Source organism: Dioszegia hungarica, assembly GCF_025882075.1.
Source record: "Dioszegia hungarica strain PDD-24b-2 chromosome Unknown MKK02contig_2, whole genome shotgun sequence".
NCBI lineage: Eukaryota > Fungi > Basidiomycota > Tremellomycetes > Tremellales > Bulleribasidiaceae > Dioszegia > Dioszegia hungarica.
Genome location: NW_026515766.1, coordinates 1170902 through 1189508, shown reverse-complemented (window position 1 = coordinate 1189508; position 18607 = coordinate 1170902). Strand labels below are relative to the sequence as shown.

At 56.8% G+C, this 18607-nt stretch overlaps 8 protein-coding genes across 8 annotated transcripts; 4 read left to right on the top strand and 4 right to left on the bottom strand.

Moving 5' to 3' along the window:
• Positions 1-1963: 1963 nt before the first annotated feature.
• Positions 1964-4474, top strand: MKK02DRAFT_19508 (regulator of G protein signaling domain-containing protein; the record flags this gene model as incomplete). The annotated part of the gene is made up of 7 exons (XM_053086103.1): positions 1964-2032; positions 2091-2182; positions 2270-3050; positions 3106-3673; positions 3799-4049; positions 4186-4359; positions 4418-4474. 7 exons carry the CDS (start codon positions 1964-1966, stop codon positions 4472-4474), a joined length of 1992 nt encoding a protein of 663 aa, XP_052949310.1.
• Positions 4475-4667: 193 nt separating this feature from the next.
• On the bottom strand, positions 4668-6307 carry MKK02DRAFT_29570 (uncharacterized protein; the record flags this gene model as incomplete). Its single annotated transcript, XM_053087856.1, has 2 exons — positions 4668-4809; positions 4860-6307. The coding sequence occupies 2 exons, from the start codon at positions 6305-6307 to the stop codon at positions 4668-4670; spliced, it is 1590 nt and encodes a 529-aa protein (XP_052949309.1).
• Positions 6308-6876: 569 nt separating this feature from the next.
• On the top strand, positions 6877-8427 carry MKK02DRAFT_39839 (uncharacterized protein; the record flags this gene model as incomplete). The annotated part of the gene is made up of 6 exons (XM_053090805.1): positions 6877-7134; positions 7184-7263; positions 7544-7791; positions 7849-7979; positions 8036-8183; positions 8297-8427. The coding sequence occupies 6 exons, from the start codon at positions 6877-6879 to the stop codon at positions 8425-8427; spliced, it is 996 nt and encodes a 331-aa protein (XP_052949308.1).
• A 145-nt stretch (positions 8428-8572) lies between these two features.
• On the bottom strand, positions 8573-9336 carry MKK02DRAFT_39838 (putative 60S ribosomal protein l30-1; the record flags this gene model as incomplete). The annotated part of the gene is made up of 5 exons (XM_053090804.1): positions 8573-8593; positions 8646-8760; positions 8834-8903; positions 8952-9000; positions 9253-9336. 5 exons carry the CDS (start codon positions 9334-9336, stop codon positions 8573-8575), a joined length of 339 nt encoding a protein of 112 aa, XP_052949307.1.
• A 311-nt stretch (positions 9337-9647) lies between these two features.
• Positions 9648-10048, top strand: MKK02DRAFT_39837 (uncharacterized protein; the record flags this gene model as incomplete). Its single annotated transcript, XM_053090803.1, has 2 exons — positions 9648-9811; positions 9847-10048. 2 exons carry the CDS (start codon positions 9648-9650, stop codon positions 10046-10048), a joined length of 366 nt encoding a protein of 121 aa, XP_052949306.1.
• Positions 10049-10636: 588 nt separating this feature from the next.
• On the bottom strand, positions 10637-11464 carry MKK02DRAFT_39836 (uncharacterized protein; the record flags this gene model as incomplete). The annotated part of the gene is made up of 1 exon (XM_053090802.1): positions 10637-11464. The coding sequence occupies one exon, from the start codon at positions 11462-11464 to the stop codon at positions 10637-10639; it is 828 nt and encodes a 275-aa protein (XP_052949305.1).
• Positions 11465-13033: 1569 nt separating this feature from the next.
• MKK02DRAFT_39835 (uncharacterized protein) lies at positions 13034-14336 on the top strand (the record flags this gene model as incomplete). Its single annotated transcript, XM_053090801.1, has 2 exons — positions 13034-13177; positions 13236-14336. The coding sequence occupies 2 exons, from the start codon at positions 13034-13036 to the stop codon at positions 14334-14336; spliced, it is 1245 nt and encodes a 414-aa protein (XP_052949304.1).
• Positions 14337-14644: 308 nt separating this feature from the next.
• On the bottom strand, positions 14645-18508 carry MKK02DRAFT_39834 (isoleucine-tRNA ligase; the record flags this gene model as incomplete). The annotated part of the gene is made up of 12 exons (XM_053090800.1): positions 14645-15358; positions 15408-15629; positions 15679-15848; positions 15893-16239; positions 16288-16479; positions 16533-16699; positions 16748-17065; positions 17117-17332; positions 17384-17739; positions 17784-18204; positions 18254-18435; positions 18487-18508. The coding sequence occupies 12 exons, from the start codon at positions 18506-18508 to the stop codon at positions 14645-14647; spliced, it is 3327 nt and encodes a 1108-aa protein (XP_052949303.1).
• Positions 18509-18607: the final 99 nt, after the last annotated feature.

The window sequence follows — 18607 nt, the reverse complement described above, 5'->3', positions numbered from 1 at the left end:
AGGAGTCGCCTACGCCAGGTCCATCGTCGATGCGGGACTCGACGGTGCAGTCGGGTAACGGAGATGGAGGGATGGAGGTGGATGGGCATGATGGGGCGGATGGTATGAACGGGGCGGCGGGGATGAAGCGGGAAATGGGGACGCCGAGCCGAGCGGGCAGTACGAGCACACCCGGATCACCGCCGCACGAGGCGAGTCCGGGTCTACCCAACCAGTCCACGGCCAACCGGAACAGTCAGACAAAGGAGAGTAAGGGGAAGAAGGGGAAAGCCAAGGCGAAACCGAAAGCGAAAGGGAAGAGCAAGCTCGGTACCAGTGCCAGGGGGAGTAGCAGGGCGCCATCGGTCGTTTCCACAACACCTACCGGGGATTTCACGATGGGGGATGAGGAGGACGCGGAGGGGGAGATCGATCTGGATCTGGTCATCGTGGGTCCAGGGGCGGATGGGCGGGTGAGCGCGAGAGGGTCAGAGAGGGGCGCGAGTACAGATGCGGACGCGGAGGGAGATGCGGACATGGATGCGGATGCGGAAGGGGAGATTGATGATGAGATGGATGCGGATGGGGAGGTAGATGAGGAGTATGAGGGCGTAGGGGGATGGAGAGGGGCTGCGTTTGGAAGTGGGGCTGTAGGAGTTGGGGCGGGAACGAGAACGGGGGAGGCGGAGGCGGATGATGGAGGGTTAGTGTGGGATGATCGTAGATCATAGAGCTTTTATCATATATCTGCTGTATTGTAATCTGCATGACACTGCTATAGTGCTCGGAAGCGCGTAACACGGCGCCTGCTCTTATGTACAGTCTTCGCTCGACCACAGGACCAGAGGAATGTGCGCTGCTCGTCGGTAGCCGAACTCGGCAACATCCCTGCCCTATGCCGTAACGGAGAATTCTGAAACATTTTAAGCTTTAGATTAACCTCCGAGAGGCGCCTTTTGTCCGCCAGCCCTTCACAAGCAAAGATGTCAACTGAAGGAGAAGAGGGGCATGCAGCTGCAGTCAATCATCCATCAGACGTCCTAGCTCGAGATACAGCTGGACAGATTCATAGTTCAGACCGACGCGAAATCATCGCACAGAGCCCGCCCGTCACCCGCACGTGCGCCTTCCTCGGCCTCGTCACGCGTCACAGGAGCCTGTCTCAGTGATCAGTGAGTCTCCGCCCCGCCAAGCGCTGTACCAGCTGATCGTTTAGCTCGACATCTACCCATGCAATAGGAGCAGGTCTTCGTACACCTCTTAAGCCAAGGAGGAATCAGGAGGCAGCAAGAACCGACTGTGAGTAACTCTATTCGAGCTCTGTGGTGTTTCATCTCCCCATTTCCGCTTGGACCCCTCCCTGCCACCTGCCACTCGCACAAAAAGGTCCTTTCGCCACTCCCTCCTCCTCCCTGTTCCTTCTCCCTCCTCCGACACACCCAGCCTCGTTTTCATTCTTAGGTGGAGCCAGACCCCAGCGAACGACCCTCGAAGCTCAGCTCATCCTATAGCTCTACCAAAGCATACCTCCCGCTACTCGATCCTCACGCACACACCTCCTCCCCAGCAGGAGGCCGTTTCATCCCTTCTTCACCTCCCTTCCTCTCCCCATCCCCCAACTATCCTCAACCTACCGCCCACTCGGCGCCGTGCGCTCGGATCCACCACAAGGCGAAAAGGATCCTTTGCTTCCCTTTCGACAATCCATTCGATCATACACATATCTTTCGTCCACCGCTCAACCCCTATTCAAGGGCTACACGTCCTTCGACTACAGATCTACTGCATCAGCTCTGACAACGACGACGCGAACCGAACAAACCCCGTCATCCTTCCGCGTTGGAGTACATAACTCGCACTCGCCTTTTGTCCTCCCACCCCTCGCTTTCGTCTCAGGTCACATCAACGGCGCTTTGACCTCTTGTCATCGTACATCCTACAACCCCCTCCACTTCCTCCACCACAACCCCGACTCGGACGTACAATGTCCAACTCGTCCATGTCCCAGAGTCATATGATGAAGACGACCCGGCGGGGTCGGCCTTTTGTCAAGGTAAGTCTTTGCCGTCTAGACTAATAGCCAAGGTGAGGAGGGCAGTGCTGATCTACAGGACACGCACGACCTTTTCGCGACGCTGGTCGTCTCGCTCAAGCTCGAGCAGCATCGGAATTTCTTCAAGACGTATCCGAATAGCTTCACTACGTGAGTCCTTTGAGCTGGCGCTATGGGGACTATGGGTTCTGCGCCTATCCGCTGCTGGTCCCCTGCATGAACTCTGCTGACATCCAGGGACGAAGCCTGCAGCAATCTCGCATCCCTCAAGTTCTCCCAATCCAACCGGTCCGCCGACCCTAAAGACCCCTCCCGCATTATCACTACCACAACCACCACGACCTTCTCCATGACGCGCGACATGGCCAAGGGGATTTGCCAGCATTTCCTCGAATCCCACCTCATCGAGAACGCGACTGACCTGCTCGCCACCTCCTTCAAGGACCGGGGCATCTACATGATCACCGCCAAGGGTCTCCATATCCTCGAGCGGTTCATCACCAAGAATGGAATCTCGGGGGACCACCTCCTCAACATCTTTGCGTCCCAGCCTATCGCGATGAAGCTCCTGCACCTCGAGCGCCGACTAGGCGACGACGAAATCATGGTCACGCGGAGCGTCCTCGAGGTCCTCTTCCGGCGGTTCGCCGGCAAAGAGCCCAACGTCGCGAAAGTGTCCGAGGAGGAGTTGGCGCAGCAGTATCTGCAGAGATGGTACTCGAAGCCGTCGGAAAAGAGCGGGGGTGGAGAGGAGCTGGATCGGGGATTGGGCGTACCGGTCAGGAAGATGATTGGGGCGGATAAGAGGGAGGAGTTCCACTTTACGGCGAATAATGCCATGCTGTGGTTGTTGGACTTTACGACCGCGGTGGGCATGGACGAGGCGAGCGAGATGGCGGCCCAGTTTGTGCGGTATGGGTTGATTGCGCTGGTCAGCGATAAGGGGAGGGTCAAGGAGGGGAATGTCATTGCGAGTGTAAGAGGGGGAGGGGCAGGAGGTGGGACTGGAGCTATCATGGTGAGCTCAACGCTCCAGAGCTCTGATGGAAGAGTGGACCAAGCTGATACATCAGACCGAGGGCGAGTTCCGCGCAACGGAAAAGGCCATCTACAAGTTCACCCCCGAAGGCATGCTCGCCGGACGCTGGAACGCCCCTGGAACGAATACCACCTCTGGCACGCCCAACTCCTCCAAACCCAACCTTACTTCGGTCGGCTCGGAATCCCGCGTTCCGCCCGTCCCATCCCCCTCCGTCCGTCCTTCCCACGCATCGACACACGAGTCGGAAGACCCCCGGGCGTCCATATCCGACTCTGTCACAACCCCGCACGCTGGACTAGACAGGGAGCGGGACCACTCGAAAGACTCGCACACCGCCAGACTCAAGCAGATATTGGACGAACCGGCACTCCGGAGTCTGTTCCGCGAGTTCCTGAGGTCCAACTTTTGCGAGGAGAATCTGAGCTTTTGGTTGGATGTTCAGGATTTCAAGAGGAGGTTTAGTACGACGAGTTCGGCGGTGGCTGCGCCTGGAACGGGAGGGGGGGATGGGAAGGGAAAGGCGCAGAAGGCGCAGGGACATGCAGCTATGGATAAGCATCAGGGGGATTTGATCGCTATGGCTTTTGTCATCTACAATAGTGAGTCTGGGTCTGTTGTCCTTCTTATCCTTGTTCTTGACCTCTTCTACCAAGTCTATCCGTCCCCCTACCTACAATCCTTCGCCTGGCCTCACCCCGCTCCGCTCGGCCGCGCTGACTTCCAGCCTACCTAGCCCCCGCCTCCCCATGCGAGCTCAACATCGACCACGGCCTCCGGGGCGAGCTCATCTCGTACATGACTCAAGTCACCTCCGACAAGGACGCGGGCATCAAGGGGCATATCGATCCTATTGTCGGGAACGCGCTGCATGCGAGTCAGCTGCAGACGATGGTCAAGCTGTATGAGCGGATACAGGGGTATATCTTTAGGTTGATGGCGACGGATAGTGTGCCGAAATTTGTCAAGACGGATCGGGTGAGTCTTCCTTTTATTGTGAATGAGAAGGCCAAAAGCTGGGAGTCGGAATGAGATGGGAGAAGGGATAGGCGGGATGGCGTGCAGCGGAGGAGGGCTTTGGCGGATCATAGAAGAGCTCGGAGCTGATGTTCAGTTCTTGACCCTCGCTCGCAGCTTGTTCGACTACAATGAGCAAAACGAAAAAGAGCTCGGGGGGATCATCTCGCGTGCGACCCACCTCAGTATCGAGCGGGGAGGGACAATCGGGACATTGGGGCCTGAGGATCTGTTGCCTAGTCCTACCAAGGCGTACTTGACTATCTCGCAGGTGAGCTAGCGTCATGCTTCCGTAGCTGTGTGGTTGAGGGTAGTAGCTGATGCGTCAGGCGGCGAATGAGAAGGAGGCCGCGTTAAAGGAGAGGAGAGCGATGGGGATGCACTAAGTGGAGATACGAATGGGGAAAGGGGGAAGGCGACGGGTTGGAAAATTGCTGGAAGGAGCTGGAGGGAGTAGATGAAGGCTATCGAGGGGGCGTTATGGAGGGGAATCAAGGGGGATGAGGAGGGGAATCAAGGGGGATGAGGAGGGGAACAGGGGGTACGAAGGGGATATGGCATTATATTTAGTACGAGCGCTCAGGGCTCTGGATCCGGGACGAGATGTACTATGTGCATTCGGAGATAGTGTCCTGCTTTGCTTCTGGCATTCCCCTTGATTGCTCCATCATGTCTGACCTCCTTGCCGAGATTTATTGGCCCGTAGAGGATGGGACCACGGCTGTTGGGATCAGCCACAACTCGCTCAAAGCCTTGAAGACAGAAGCTCACCTAGATACTCGATCCGCACGCATCACAACGAGGAGCATCTGCCAAAGACTTGAACCGCCAATTATCTCCCTTGGCCGAGAGAGACGGATCAGACGGGTTGCGGAAGTGAGACCGAGTTTGAGATACTCTTGGAAGGTGTTCACTACAGCCGGCCCGAGGAAGATTGGAGGGAGGTAGATGTCGACATCAAAGGCGGAATGTGTGATACCCGCCGATTCCGCCTTGCCTAGCGCATGTCGCCGAAACCAATACATCACGATGATGGCCTCGACCATATCGCGAACCGCGAGATTGGTCTCCCCGTAGTTGGTGACCCCAGAGTAGGAAGCGTACCACCTGGTGTGGCCGCCCATGATCGCCGGTGACCCTTCGCGTTGGAATGCGTCCGTATGAATGCAATATTCCGGTTTGCAGCCGGCCGCTGTGTCCCCTTGATAGCCGAAAAACGGCTGTAGATCGTTGGAGAGAGGCCCGTATTCTACCCGCTGGCAGACTTTAGGTACGACCGTCCGTTGCGTAGCAAGCGATGAGATGGTACGCCGCGCCCTTTCCATCTCGTTGCTTATCTCCGACCCAAGGCCTTGACCGTCAACTACCTTCCGCCAAGCCTCCTGCTGACCGCCCAGGAATGCGCCAGTAGAGAGCGAAATCAGGTCGTCCAGTACACTGCTGAGCGCATCTCCCGCCTCAATGATCGACGCAGTTTCCGCGCGACCGAACGCGAGCCTGTCCGCCGGGCTGGGGTTGACCAGTAGGAAGAAGGAGGCACCGTAGCCGAGGAGGGTGGTATAGCTCGGCTCGCCCTTATCGGCATACTCGAGGAAGAGGCGTTTGCAGGATGATATGAGCTGCTTTTTGGATTTGACGACAATGCATGATCTAGACACAACACCTACACCTTTCCCGATGAATCGTGATCTCACGTATGACAGACCACACTGAACTTGCCAGGGTACGCCCGTCTCACAGCCTCCAAGTCCCCTAAACACAGTTCCATCCACATCATCCCTCAGCCCAGGCGCTTGTGCCGTCGTCGCCTCAAACCGATCCATCATATCCGCCGTCTGCTCACCCAGCGTCTGCGCACTCAGCGTCTCCGCAGCAGTGACGATTGAGACCCTCTGCAGCGCTGTCCAGCCCGTATGGTTCGCAAGCGTCCCCAGGGCCGTCTGTAGATCCGGCAAGTCCTCCAGCGTCAAAAGGGTTTCAGTCCGCCTTCGAGCGTGGTCGATACACAATGTGGTTCCACGGAAGGTAAGGCCAGGCTTGAGGACACTGTTCCGCCGGGAATCGTGTAGGGCGCATTCGGGCTCGGAAGCGGACGTCGCGGTAGAAGAGCGGCGGGAGTGCCCTTCGGGGGAGCCTGTACGGACAGCAGCGTAGGTGGGCAGTGTGGTAAGATCCCGACTTGTCCGGCGGGCATCAGTGTGCTTGTAACGGTCGGACATGAAGCTGGCTGCTGGAGGAAACTGTGAGCTGCAGTGATCTGAGGTAGGCAGGGGATGATTTGAGACGGACTGAGGTGACGATGTTTAGGACAAAATCAAGGTGATACTGGTCTCTGACGTGTTCGAGTATCAGCATAAGGGGATTTTGATCAAGACGGAAGCGTCAGAGGCGAGGCCTTCCGAATTCTGCGCACGACTTTGTGCGTACGCGATCTCGTGCAGAAACGGCAGGCTATAGAACTGTGAACAAAGGTGGGTCGAGGAAGATGTCCGTCACACGTCGACCGTGAGTGCGGTGGATAGCTGGGTCGGGTGGGGACGGATCGGGACGGGATCGCTCAAGCTGCAGCAGATGGCGCCCTAAGCCGAGACAAAGCCAAGGCATCGCACGGCTATCGTGATCGCACGGGCCGTCCAGATGAGGAATGAGGAGTTGGATTTGAGCTTACGGCAGAGAAGATTTCCCGCCTCAAGCCTGCGGCCCGATCAGCCCTGACTATCACCTCTCATCAGGCTGTGTAGTCCTTAGAGACAGCTTGAGCGTCTACCTGACCTGACCAGCGTCTAAAATGCCTTCCTACAGCCTAGAAGAAGCCATCTCGACCATACGTGATCAATACTTCGCCCTCGTCCCTGCTCGTCTTCTGCGCCTTCCCCCTCCCCCAACCCTGGCTTCTTCGGCCGGACAAGCCCATCTCGCCCGGCTTCTTCTGGACGAGCGCCGTTTCCCTCAGCCAGAAGATGGTTATCGCAGGCTGTTTTGGCGGTCTATGCTGAGAGAGCTTGAAAGTGGACTGAGGGATCTCGAGGGAGAAGCGGACGATCTGGTAAGTATGCTCGGGTCCCGCCTAGGTAGATATCAGGCTGAAGATGTAGGATCTGGAGATCGATGAACGGTTCTATGAGCTCTTGGCCGGGCTGATGATCGCCGATATACCGCTCGGGAGTATGGCCGAGTGAGTCTACCGGCAATTGCGAGCGTGAAAGAGGCTGAGCGGGTAGATAGTCCTCAACAGTCCCACCGCACCTTCGTTTACCGGCTACCATCTCCGCTGTCATCTTCTCGTGAGGGAAGCTCATATGAGAGCAGTAACGGAGAGGAGGATGTCCAGGAGCCGTACATTACGCTGCTGGAGGAGCAGACTGTCTTGCAAGGGGGTACGACGGGTCTGCGAACATGGCAAGTCTGCTGGCTTTTTATTCACTTCTGACCAAAAGACGAAGCTGACCGTTCAGGGCTGCCGCCCTTCAATTGGGACATCACATCCTACGCAATCGTGCCCAACTCGATATAACCACTCTGATGGGAACCATTTCGAGCAGTGGCAGAAGCAGAGGCAGAATACTGGAGCTCGGCGCAGGCACAGGCTTTCTATCCTGCTTGCTGGTACAACAGGGGCATGAGGTGACAGCGACAGATCTGGGCGAGGTGTTGGGTGGAGGTGTACCGCCATTGGACCGACTGAGGCATAATGTCGCGCTCAGTAGGTCTCATCACCTTCGCTGCTGTGCAGGTGCAGGCCGACCCGCTTACCGAGCAGATAAATTGGACGGCCAGATACGGGTGGAAAGCCTAGACTGGATGGATGCTGCGCGAGGACTAAGCGAGCGGCCGGACATATGGGACAGCATCCTCACCAATCCACCAGACACCATCATTGCCGCCGACGTGGTACATCCCCCTCTCCCCGCACTTTCGGGTCGAAGCTCCGCTGATCCCTCTGGCAGATATACGACCCCGATCTCATCCCTCCTCTCGTCTGCACCCTCTCGACTCTTCTTTCTTCCCCGACGACCTCCACGATTCCCCGACAAGCTATCATAGCGGCTACAGTCCGCAATGCCCAGACGCTCTCCCTTTTCACCCAGTGCTGCAGTACGTCTCCCACACATCCTCTCTTCCTTCTTCCCCTTTCCTCCCCATGCTCTCTCCCATTTCCTGATCCTTGCCCAGGTACACCGTCTCGAAAGTATGCTGATTCCGGCTAGGCGAATCGGGTCTTGAAGTAGTCGATATCGAGCTGCCTCCGCTAGATCCCGAGCAGCCGACATTTTGGGATTCGGGGCTGGACGTTTCTGTTCCGGTGCGGATCATGCGTATCGTACATCGCGGGACATGAATGTGGAATTCGAGCTAGATGTCAGATACATGTACAGTCAGTTAGCAGAGCCGTATGACAAGGTCGACCCCGCTCTCTGTGTCCTCTCCCCAGCGCACACAATAGTATCTGCAGAAACCCGGATAGCATAGCGGTACAATGCATTCTAAGCAGTCTCGGATTGCAGCTAAACAAGTCAGCTTTTGCTCCGCCGCGGAAATGGGCTCACAACAACTCACAAGGTCAGAGTCCCCGGCGTCCTGGATGGACATCACACCCACGCGGTACAGCTTTCCAGCGGCGGTTCCGAGGTCGACGTTCGAGCCGTCGTAGTGGTGCACCGATGTCTTTGAGCTGAAGGGTCAGCGTAACGTCCTAAAAGAGACTAGCGAAGCGCAGTTTCGTGCAATCAAGCAGAATAGCTCACAGCATGGCGTAGTACTCGATCTCGGATTTGCGGAGGGGGGGAGTGTTCTTGGAGATAAGGATGAGCTTGGCTAAAGGAATCAGCTCATATCAACAGGAGAGGCCGGAAGATAGCTTACAGCGGCCGGAACGGAGCTGCTTCAATGCCTGCTTGTAGCCGAGCGAGAACTGCGAACAGTCAGCATCCAGACGACATGAAGTCCCCCTGCTATTCCTCCCCATTGACCATCCCTCGCCCTGACCGTATCTTCTTCCTCCTTCAAGGCAATTCCGTGATCACATCCTTCGCGCGCCGTCTCCAAGCTCCACGCTGGCCGCTCTGGTGCACCATGGCCCTCCCCACCATCCCAGCTGTTCTTCCTCTCCCTCCCATCCGCTTCCCTATCCCCTTGCCAATCCATTGTCGAATGGGTAACCCACCTTGCCGGACTTGACGACCAACTGGAGCTTGGAGTTGATGTTCTCTGACGCCTTTGCGCCCTTGGACCTCTTCTGGGGAGCCATCGTTGCTGATTTGTCGGGTGAGTGTCGGGGGAGAGGGCGAGTATAGGTGTAGCTAGAGTCAACCAATAAGGCCAGATTTTGTGCACAACTCTGGCTGGCGAGTCTGCTTCCGTGCGCACTCGACCAAGGCCAGCGGGTGGCGAATGTGGCAGTTTCTTCGCGGCAGGCGGGATTATCGGAGTTTGCGCAAGAGTGGCAGATCTTGACGCGCTGATCCGTGCGTATCTCGATGCGTCACCGGTCTTTTGCCGCCCGAGATGCTTGCAGCACGCAGCATCTGCAATCACTTTCGAGAGCATACAGCAAGCAACATGGCATCACTATCACTCGGTCTCGGTATCCTCGGCGCAGGTCTCGCGGGAAGGGTAGCCTATCAGCTACTCCGTGGTGGAAAGGGAGCGGCGGAGCAATTCGTCAAGGGCGGATTCAAGGCGAAGATGGACAAGGCAGAGGCGATGGCGGTTCTTGGGTTAAGGTCGGTTCAGCTGTGTCTAAGGAGAGATCCACAAGTCTCGGCAGTGTACCGGAGGGAGCGGAGAGGGGAACAGGGTGGTCGGCCGACCTCGATCGAGCTGCTACGCTGCTGGAGCGGATGGGAGGAGATATGAATATGGCGAGGAGGGACCCATTGCTCTCAACGGGCGATGATGCTGGCCCCTTGGACTGGCGTGGATTAAGACTCTTGCTTTGCGATCACGTCTTGAAGGCCTAGGAGCTTCCGCTGATCCATCATAGGGATCCAATCACCAGCAACAAGCTGAAAGACGCACATCGCCGCCTCATGCTCGCAAATCACCCAGATCGAGGAGGATCGCCATACATAGCGGGGAAGGTCAATGAGGCTAGGGTGATGCTCGAGTGAGTAGTCGCGTTGCGACTCCCAATCGGGTTGAGACTGATGCTGATTCTGGGTAGGAAAGATGTGAGAAGATGAGGATGTACCACCAAGGATGAAAGAAGCCGTAGGGCGTGTATTTTGTCGGGCGGAGGCAGGACGGCACATAGCGTCACTTAACGTCTATCATTGTATGTAACGATTCGACCACTCACCTAACACTGAGAGCATTGCCATCGGGACATTGCGACAATACGCAGCTCGGTGTCATTCTATTTTCTTCGCGCCACTGATATTACTTTCGCTGTCCAGTCTGATCAGGCGCTTTGGAACAGTGAGCACGGCGCATCACCTCGGCAGTTGCTCGGTTCTTTGCCTAAACAGAAGTACCCAAAATACATGACACCAGCCCGATCGTTCAGAAGAGACAATACTGTTCCTGTGATACCACCTCTCCATCGCTCTTCACTGATCCGCCTCACCCTCTGGGTTCGTCAACGACGAGGTCTTTTGGTCCCCTCTGATCTGATATTCCTTCTCCGGCTCTGTCCCATGCTCAAACGATAGAACTTGATTTGGACGTTTCGGTTTGTGTGAGCTCGCCCAGAACTGTAAATCCGGCAAAATCGCGGCTAGGTCGGCATCAGTTCTCATGGTGGTCGGAATCTTGGACTCAGTTCCCGGGGGAATAGAGTCTTCGGCTGATCTGACGTGCGGCCCCGAGTTCTCGGACGAGCCCGGAGAGCCTGCTGGACTGGTGCTTTCGGGGCCGCTTTCGGGGCTGCTTTCGAGGCCATCCTGACTGACGTATAGATAGACAATCGTCTTCGAGTCTTCGTCAAACCAACGCATATCTTGGTATCGCCTCTGACAGTATTGGGAAAAGGCTCGGACCATGTTCTGCTCTTCCGAGTCCCCATCGATGCTCGCATCCTTGACATCCCAGAAGTAGCTGTGCTGCAGGCTGGGCCTTTCCTGCGGAATCCCCGAGAATAAAGGCTCCCCGAATGGTTGGCCGTTCGCGGCGATGCTACTTTCCAGCACCATGTTCGGGGGGACAGCGGAGTTGCTGCTCCAGAGTCCGGCCGGATTGGATGCACGGATCTCAAGGATGGGGAACTTCCCGGCCGAGTTTGGTTTCAATGCGAGCGGGTAGAGGATAGCCTTCAAGTCTTCCACGTACTGACCATGGTCTCCGAATTGTAGGCTGTCGATAGGGCCGGTGCTCGCCCTCAGTTCTTCGTCCGGTAGGTACCGATCGACAGTGTAGCCCATGTCACTGATGTGACGCATGGCGGAAAGGACAACATCGTACGAAGCTTTGGTCGGATGCACCCGCAGGTATGAGGACGGTATGCACCTCGCCCGAAGCGAGCGGATTCCACAAACCTGAGTGCGGGTGGGGATTGCGAGCATTTCCGGCGGGGTCCTGATAGTCAGCGTCACAGACTACAGCTTCTCCGCGTCGCAGACGCATATTACTGACATCTGACGTTACTTCGTATCCGTTCGCTGCTTCTTCATCGCATGTGATGTCAGTCCCACCGGCGAAGTCGGGAGGAATGGTGAGACCAGCGATCGAGAGAATCGCAGTGTCTGGGTAAACGCTCTCGTGTTTGATGACTTGCGCGGAAAAGGCCTGCTGATCAGCTGCAGCCGAAAGGGCCATGACAAGCTGAGCATCTAACCGCAGGAAAAGCACGACTGAGGCTCATCCTGCCTGTCGTCCCAAATCCGGGCACGCCATGCGAAAAGACGGGTTGCGACAGTTGGTCGAGGACCATGAAGCGCAGGTCATTTGGTAGAGTAGTGAGGGGATGCGCTGATGCGGCCCGGGTCGTCATTGGAATCCGAGAAAGTTGGGTCACGTAGGTAGATATATATTGAATTCTGGTGCTGCAAAGTCAAGCAAGTGAGGTAGTGACAAACAAAAGCAACTTTGATGATCGTGGGGTGAGTGGCGAAAGACGATGTATGGAAGTGGCGAGGGGGAAGGGAGGGGCTCTGCATATATGGCTGGCCGGGTCTACTGGCGCATCGCTCATCCCTTGAGAGCTTGAAACGCCAGCTGGGTCGCGACTATAAAAGGCCGAATCGTGACCCTCGGTTTAGAATGTGCTAGAGTTTCCTCTCAATACTAGAGCTCGTGTGCCGGCCTCTTATCAACGTGGGCAGGCGATGTGGGCAACCGCGCGCCCCGGGTAGCTGTTGTCAGGCCCCAATCCCCTTCGGGAGGCAAATACTTCACTGACGAAGGAACGAAGGAGGGAGCGGGCGTGGGACAGTCGATACACGGCCGAACAAATACAGTGCTGTGAATATGGCCTCGCCGACCCTTGCGGCGCACCAATCATCCTTTACCTCGAAACGCTCATTTGGCTGGTGGGTCAAAGGATAGGCTCTGAATATCGCTGTAGAATATGCTAGAGCGTGAGGCGAAAGTGTTTTGACACTCTACAAGATGATGAGCTGGTTGCAGCTGGCCATCTCTGGGTCTCGGGTGGCGAATACGCCAGAGTGCCACACTCAGCTCTGGCGCCACATTCGCGCCAATCCACGGATCCTGGCTGCCTTTGCTATTTTTGTCGCCTTGTGCATCCTCTCAAGTACTGTGCACCAGCTGTAGAGCCCATACGATATCATGTAGGCGTCCACCACACATCAAGCGAGCGATCAGTCTCACCGCATCCAGGGCGCAGCGAGACGAGATGAGAAACGCGGAACATGGGCTGTGCCTTGGCGGCCCGGGTGATCCACATTCCTCAAAAGCTTATATAGCGGCAAGGGCCCAGGGGGCTTGCAGTGCCAGTCTATCATAAGCTGTCTCTACATACATCTCCGCCAGCTCCAGCCGACCCTGAGATGTCCAGCAACTTACCTGAGCTCCCTGACGAGGTCTGGGCGCAGATCCTGCCGTTTGTCAAGGAGTACCCCGAGACCTTGTCTTGTCCCCCACGCAATGCCCTTCGTAATGGCGCTCTCATCCGCGCGGCCCAGGTATCTAAAGTGAGCGCTTCCATCTGCGAAGAAAGAGTAGAAAGAAACTCGCTGACGACATACATAGCTATGGTACCATATCTGCAAACCTCTACTCTTCACCCATATCGTAACCGAGAACTTCCCCTTCCTCATCTCCAAAGCCGCTCAAGCCCCCTTCCGCGCGTGCCTCGCGACCACCAAGACCCTTCGCATCGAGTACAGCGCCAAGGGTCAGGACCCGTCTTACTGGAATCTTCTCCACACCGGCGGCGCCATATGGAATCGGTACAGGATGGTGGATCCCGAGCTGGAGGAAGGGATAGACACGGACGACGTCCTTGTCCGGGCGTGCGAGAGGGAGATCAAGGCCCTGATGGCTGCTCTGGTGGTAGGGAACAAGCTGGGCGGTCTTGGCAAGATCTTCCCCAAGCTGGAAAGCCTGAGCATCAGCTCCATCTACGGACGGGAGAATGCGGCTTGGGCGCACTACGATCTCTCCAAGCAGATGGAGATGATGTTCATCCGGGATACCAACCAATGCGGCGACAACTTTGCCAGATTCGTAAATACCGGAAACCTCCGCAATCTCTGCGTACGGAGTCTCGAAGCACCCCTCAATATCCCCGCTATGACCTTTGCGTCCAACTCGTCCACTCCCTCCACTTATACCCGGGTCGTCCACTTTCCCGCCGCGGTCGCACACCTTCCTTCCTGCTTTGGCACCCCTATCCGGTGGGTCTCGGATGCGCCTCCCACCGCGGACTGGGCACCCATCATCACTTCCCTACTCGAGCAGGTGACCGCCATCGCGGACCATCGGCAGGAGATCCAAGGCGCGCGTCGTGATGTAGCAAAGATCGACATCTATTGCTCGACGAACCGGTTCACACCATGCGCATACAAGGATCGGATCTCGTACACCGAGTATGACATCCCCGGCTTTCAGGGGCCTCTCCTCGGGTTCGATCCGACGGACGAGGCTTGCCTCTTCTTGCCGGAGGAGGAACAGGAGAGGATTTGTCGCGGCTTGAGCTCGGCGGTGCAGGAGCTGTTCAGGGGTAGGAGTGGGCTTCAGGATATCGTCAACTGGTATCCCAGCTCCCAGACACCTACCTGTCTGGCGTGTGGATCTGGGGTACCGGTGTTGCGCGGAGAGGATACGAGGGTGGACTATGACAGGGGGTGAGAGGGGAGTTCGTTGGGGATTGAGATGGGGAGGAGGGGGTGTGAATATCTGAAGGCGGACGAGACAGTACTACACTTGTTGGCTTCGTCGCGTAATTGGCCTTTGGAAGGAAGCTGGTAAGGGCTCAAGCGAGCTAGGAGGAGATGCATGTCCTAGGCCCATGAGTGCAATTAGCCCATTAGAAGCTCGAACGTCAGAAGTGAGAAGAGACCAGCAAGATCTGAAAGAACCCTACACACTGAGATCCATGGCAACACACTGCCAGATATCCTGCTCTGCTTATAGCACTCTACCTCCATCCACTCCATCTAATCCCTCCCAAACAGACTCAAAGTATACTTCTCCTCCTTCCCGCCCGACTCTGCCTCCTTGACCCTCTTCTCCGTCCCCAACAGCTTGCCGCCCCCATTGCTCTGCGAAGCTGGGACAGGCACCGTCCCAATCGCCTTCTCGAGCATCTCCTCGTTCCCCGGGATCGCCCCCCTCAGCGCGTCCTCCTCTCCCTCATCAAACTCGTACACCACATCGACCTTGTCCACCGGCTTGAGCCCCGCCTCCTTCCTCAGCTTGTTGACTCGGGCAGTGAGCGACCGGATGAGGCTCTGGCCCTCGAGCTCGGCGTACATCCGGATATCCAAGAGAACAATGACGTCCCCGTCGGTATCGCTCTCGAACGCCTTCTTGTCCTCCTCCGACTGCTCGACGTAGCGAGCAATGAAGAGGTCGCCGTCCACGAGCTCGACACCGTTGACTTGGACGCGCTTGTCCGCGAGGAAGGCTTTGCACGCCGACGAGTCGAGTGCGGGGATACCGGTCCGGACCTTGCCGATGTCTTTGCGGAGTTTCCGGCCGAGGACAGAGTAGTCGGCCGAGGCGCGGTACTTGATGCCCACGGCGGACTCGTCCGAGGTGTAGGTGATGGAGACCACGTTGAGCTCGGCGGTGATGTACGAGTCGAGGGACCGGACGTCGTCGAGGTATTCCTGGTCGTGGTGGAAGATGATGAGCTCTTTGAGGGGCATCTGGGATATCAGCTCAGACCTACACAATTGTGCGCCTCTTGTAGCGGACCTTGGTTCGGAGGGTCTTGCGGTCCCGGATGACACGCCCAAGCTCAATGACAGCCCGCATCCGCTTGACCTGACGCTCAATGACGGGGTCGTAGTATTCTTTCCGCATGGCGGGGAACGGCAAGAAATGGACCGAGCGGACATCCTCGCCTTCCTTTGGTGCAGGTGACGAAGCGCGGAGAGACTGGTAGACCATCTCGGAAGTGTAGGGGGTGAAGGAAGACTGACAATCAGCTGAGATCTCTTGACCAAACCGGCAGAGCTTAGCTTACCATGGTAAGACAGAGAGTGAAGAGCGCTTCGTAGAGCGTGTTGAGGGCAGACAATGTGTCTTCCTCCCCTCCCGAACCCTTGAGCCGGGTCCGGTTGAAGCGGATGTACCAGTTGGTCAGGTCCGCAATAAGGTCGAGCAGCTTCGGGATGACAGTGTATAGTCGGTACGCTATCTTGGTCAGCTTGTCCCCGGAATCGTGTGGTCAAACTCACCCGACATCTCCTGGTCCACATGCTGAATGAGCGTCTGACAACTCGCCAAAATCCACCGATCCATCACGTTCTGGCTCTTGGCCGCCTCGGGATCATAGACGAATTTCTTGCCCGATGCTTGCTCGTACAGCTCCACCTGGCCCAGGTAGAAATTGAGCGAGTTGATCCATTTGAGGATGACCGAGGTGAGAATTTCGCGGACGCCTTCTTCTCTGAATCGGAGGTTGTCACCGCGGACGACGGGAGAGTTGACGAGGAAGAGCCGGACGCAGTCGGCGCCGAATTTGGAGACGATCTCCATTGGGTCGGGATAGTTTTTGAGCTTTTTGGACATCTTCTTGCCGTCCCTGATTGATCAGCTGGCGCTCAATATTCAAGAGCTTTGGTCAGCTTACGCAGCGAGAACAAGACCAGTGACGATGAGATTCTTCCATGGTGCCTTGTCGAAGAGGTGAGCACCGAGCACGAGGAGTGTGTAGAACCATCCTCGGGTTTGGTCAATACCCTCAGAGACAAAGTCGGCGGGGAAAGACTTCTTGAACCGGGCCTCGTTCTCGAAGGGGTAGTGGGACTGGGCGTAAGGCATGCTGCAGAGTCAGCTTGATCCTTCTCAATCCTGACCGAGGATGCAATAGCTCACCTGCCAGACTCGAACCAGCAGTCAAACACCTCTTCAATACGCTTCAAGTCCCCCTTGCCCTGCTTGGATGGGATAGTGATCTGGTCAATGCTCTCCCGGTGGAGGTCCTTGATCCCGGTCAGACCCGACAACTCCTCGAGCTGCGCGACCGAGCTGACGCAAACGACCTAATGCTGTCAGCTTGAACCCTCTCCGTCGAGTGGTGGCAAGCTCACCTCCTTCATATCCTCGCTCGCCCAAAGAGGCATCGGTGTCCCCCAGTACCGATTTCTCGAGATATTCCAGTCCCTCGCATTCTTCAACCAATTCCCAAACCGGTTCTCGCCCACCGCGGCGGGTACCCAGCGGGTCTTTTCGTTGAGCGCGACAAGCTTGTCCGACATGTTGGCGACGCGGACGAACCAACAGGGGATGGCACGGTAGAGGAGCGGCGTACCGGACCGCCAGCAGAAGGGGTAGGAATGGGTGATGTCGCCCTGGGTGATGAGACGGTTCTTCTCCTTGAGGTGCTTCATGATGTCCTTGTCCGCTTCCTCCAAGGTGTCAGCTACATGCATACGATCAACGCGTGGAAGATAGCTCACCTTGACGTATCGGCCCTGATATTCTGGCACCTCGGACGTGAACTTCCCAGACTCGTCGATTGGACATGGCGGGATCTCGTCGTCCCGGACGATCCCATGTGCAACACAGATACGGTGATCGTCCTCTCCGAACGAGGGAGCCTGGTGGACGATACCGGTACCTGAGCTGTCGGTAACGTAGCCGTCGGCGAGAACGCGGAAGGCTCGGTCCTCATACTGGGACATTAGCTCAGTCCCAACCACTTGCGTGCGGGCGATCGAGCTCACCTGCTCGGTAAAGTAGTCAAACATCGGCACATATCTCCACCCGACCATATCCTTCCCCTGGAAGCTTCCGACAATCTTGAACTTTGGCTCCTCCTCCTTGTCATCCTTCTTCTTCTTGGCGTCCGCCTTCTTTCCAGTGGCGGCAGCGGCACCAGCCGGAACGTAGTCCTTGTAGACTGTCCCGAGGAGCTTCTCGAGAAGGATAAAGTTGGTGTTCCGCTCGACATCGTGGACTTTGATGTAGGTGAAGTCGGGGTTAACACAGAGGGCGAGGTTGGAGGGGAGGGTGTAGGGGGTGGTCGTCCACGCGAGGAGAGAGGTGTTTGGGTCATCGGCAAGGGGGAAGGACACGGTGACTATCGATTAGCTTGTCCCAGAGTACTGCGGAAGACGGACGTACCGGCCGGATCTCTGACATCTCTGTAGTCCTCTCCAGCCTCAAAGTTACTCAGCGGTGTGGTGCACCCCGTCGAGTACGGCATAACCTTCAACCCCCTATACACTTGCCCCTTTTCCCACAGCTGGCCAAACACCCACCAGACCGACTCCATGTACGACGGATCGAGTGTCTTGTAGCCGGTATCAAAGTCGATCCACCGCCCCATCCGCTCGACAGTGTACTGCCATTCGCCCGAGTATCGCATGACAATTTCCCGGCACGCCGCATTGTACTTGTCGATACCCATGGCCAGGACGTCGGCCTTGCCGGTAATCCCAAGTTGTTTGTCAATCTCGTGTTCGACTGGGAGACCGTGCGTGTCCCAGCCGAAGCGACGCTCGACGTGGTGTCCGGTCGCGTGAGCATGGCGGGTCACGACGTCCTGGTTGATCAGCTTTGCTGAACAGATGGAACCGGTAGGAAAGGCTCACCTTTATAGTACCGGCTAGAAGATGACCATAATGAGGCTTTCCGGTCGCAAAGGGCGGCCCATCGAAGAAGGAGAACTCGGGCTTGCCCTCGGACAACTTCTGCGAGGTCTTGAACGCATCAATCTCGTTCCAGTACTCGAGGACGTTGAGCTCGGACGTCGGGATTTGGATGGGGGAGGAGGCTACAGGTCAGCTGCATGCCCCAGAAATGCGTTGCGTGTCAGCTGACTCACGGTCGTGGGGCTTGTAAGGCATCTTGCTGGATATATGTGAGGTAGCGAGAAGGTTCGGTGATCAAGCTGTTCCGATTGTTGCAGGCGGAGTCACCGAGGGCGATGAAGTCCGCTTTTATGC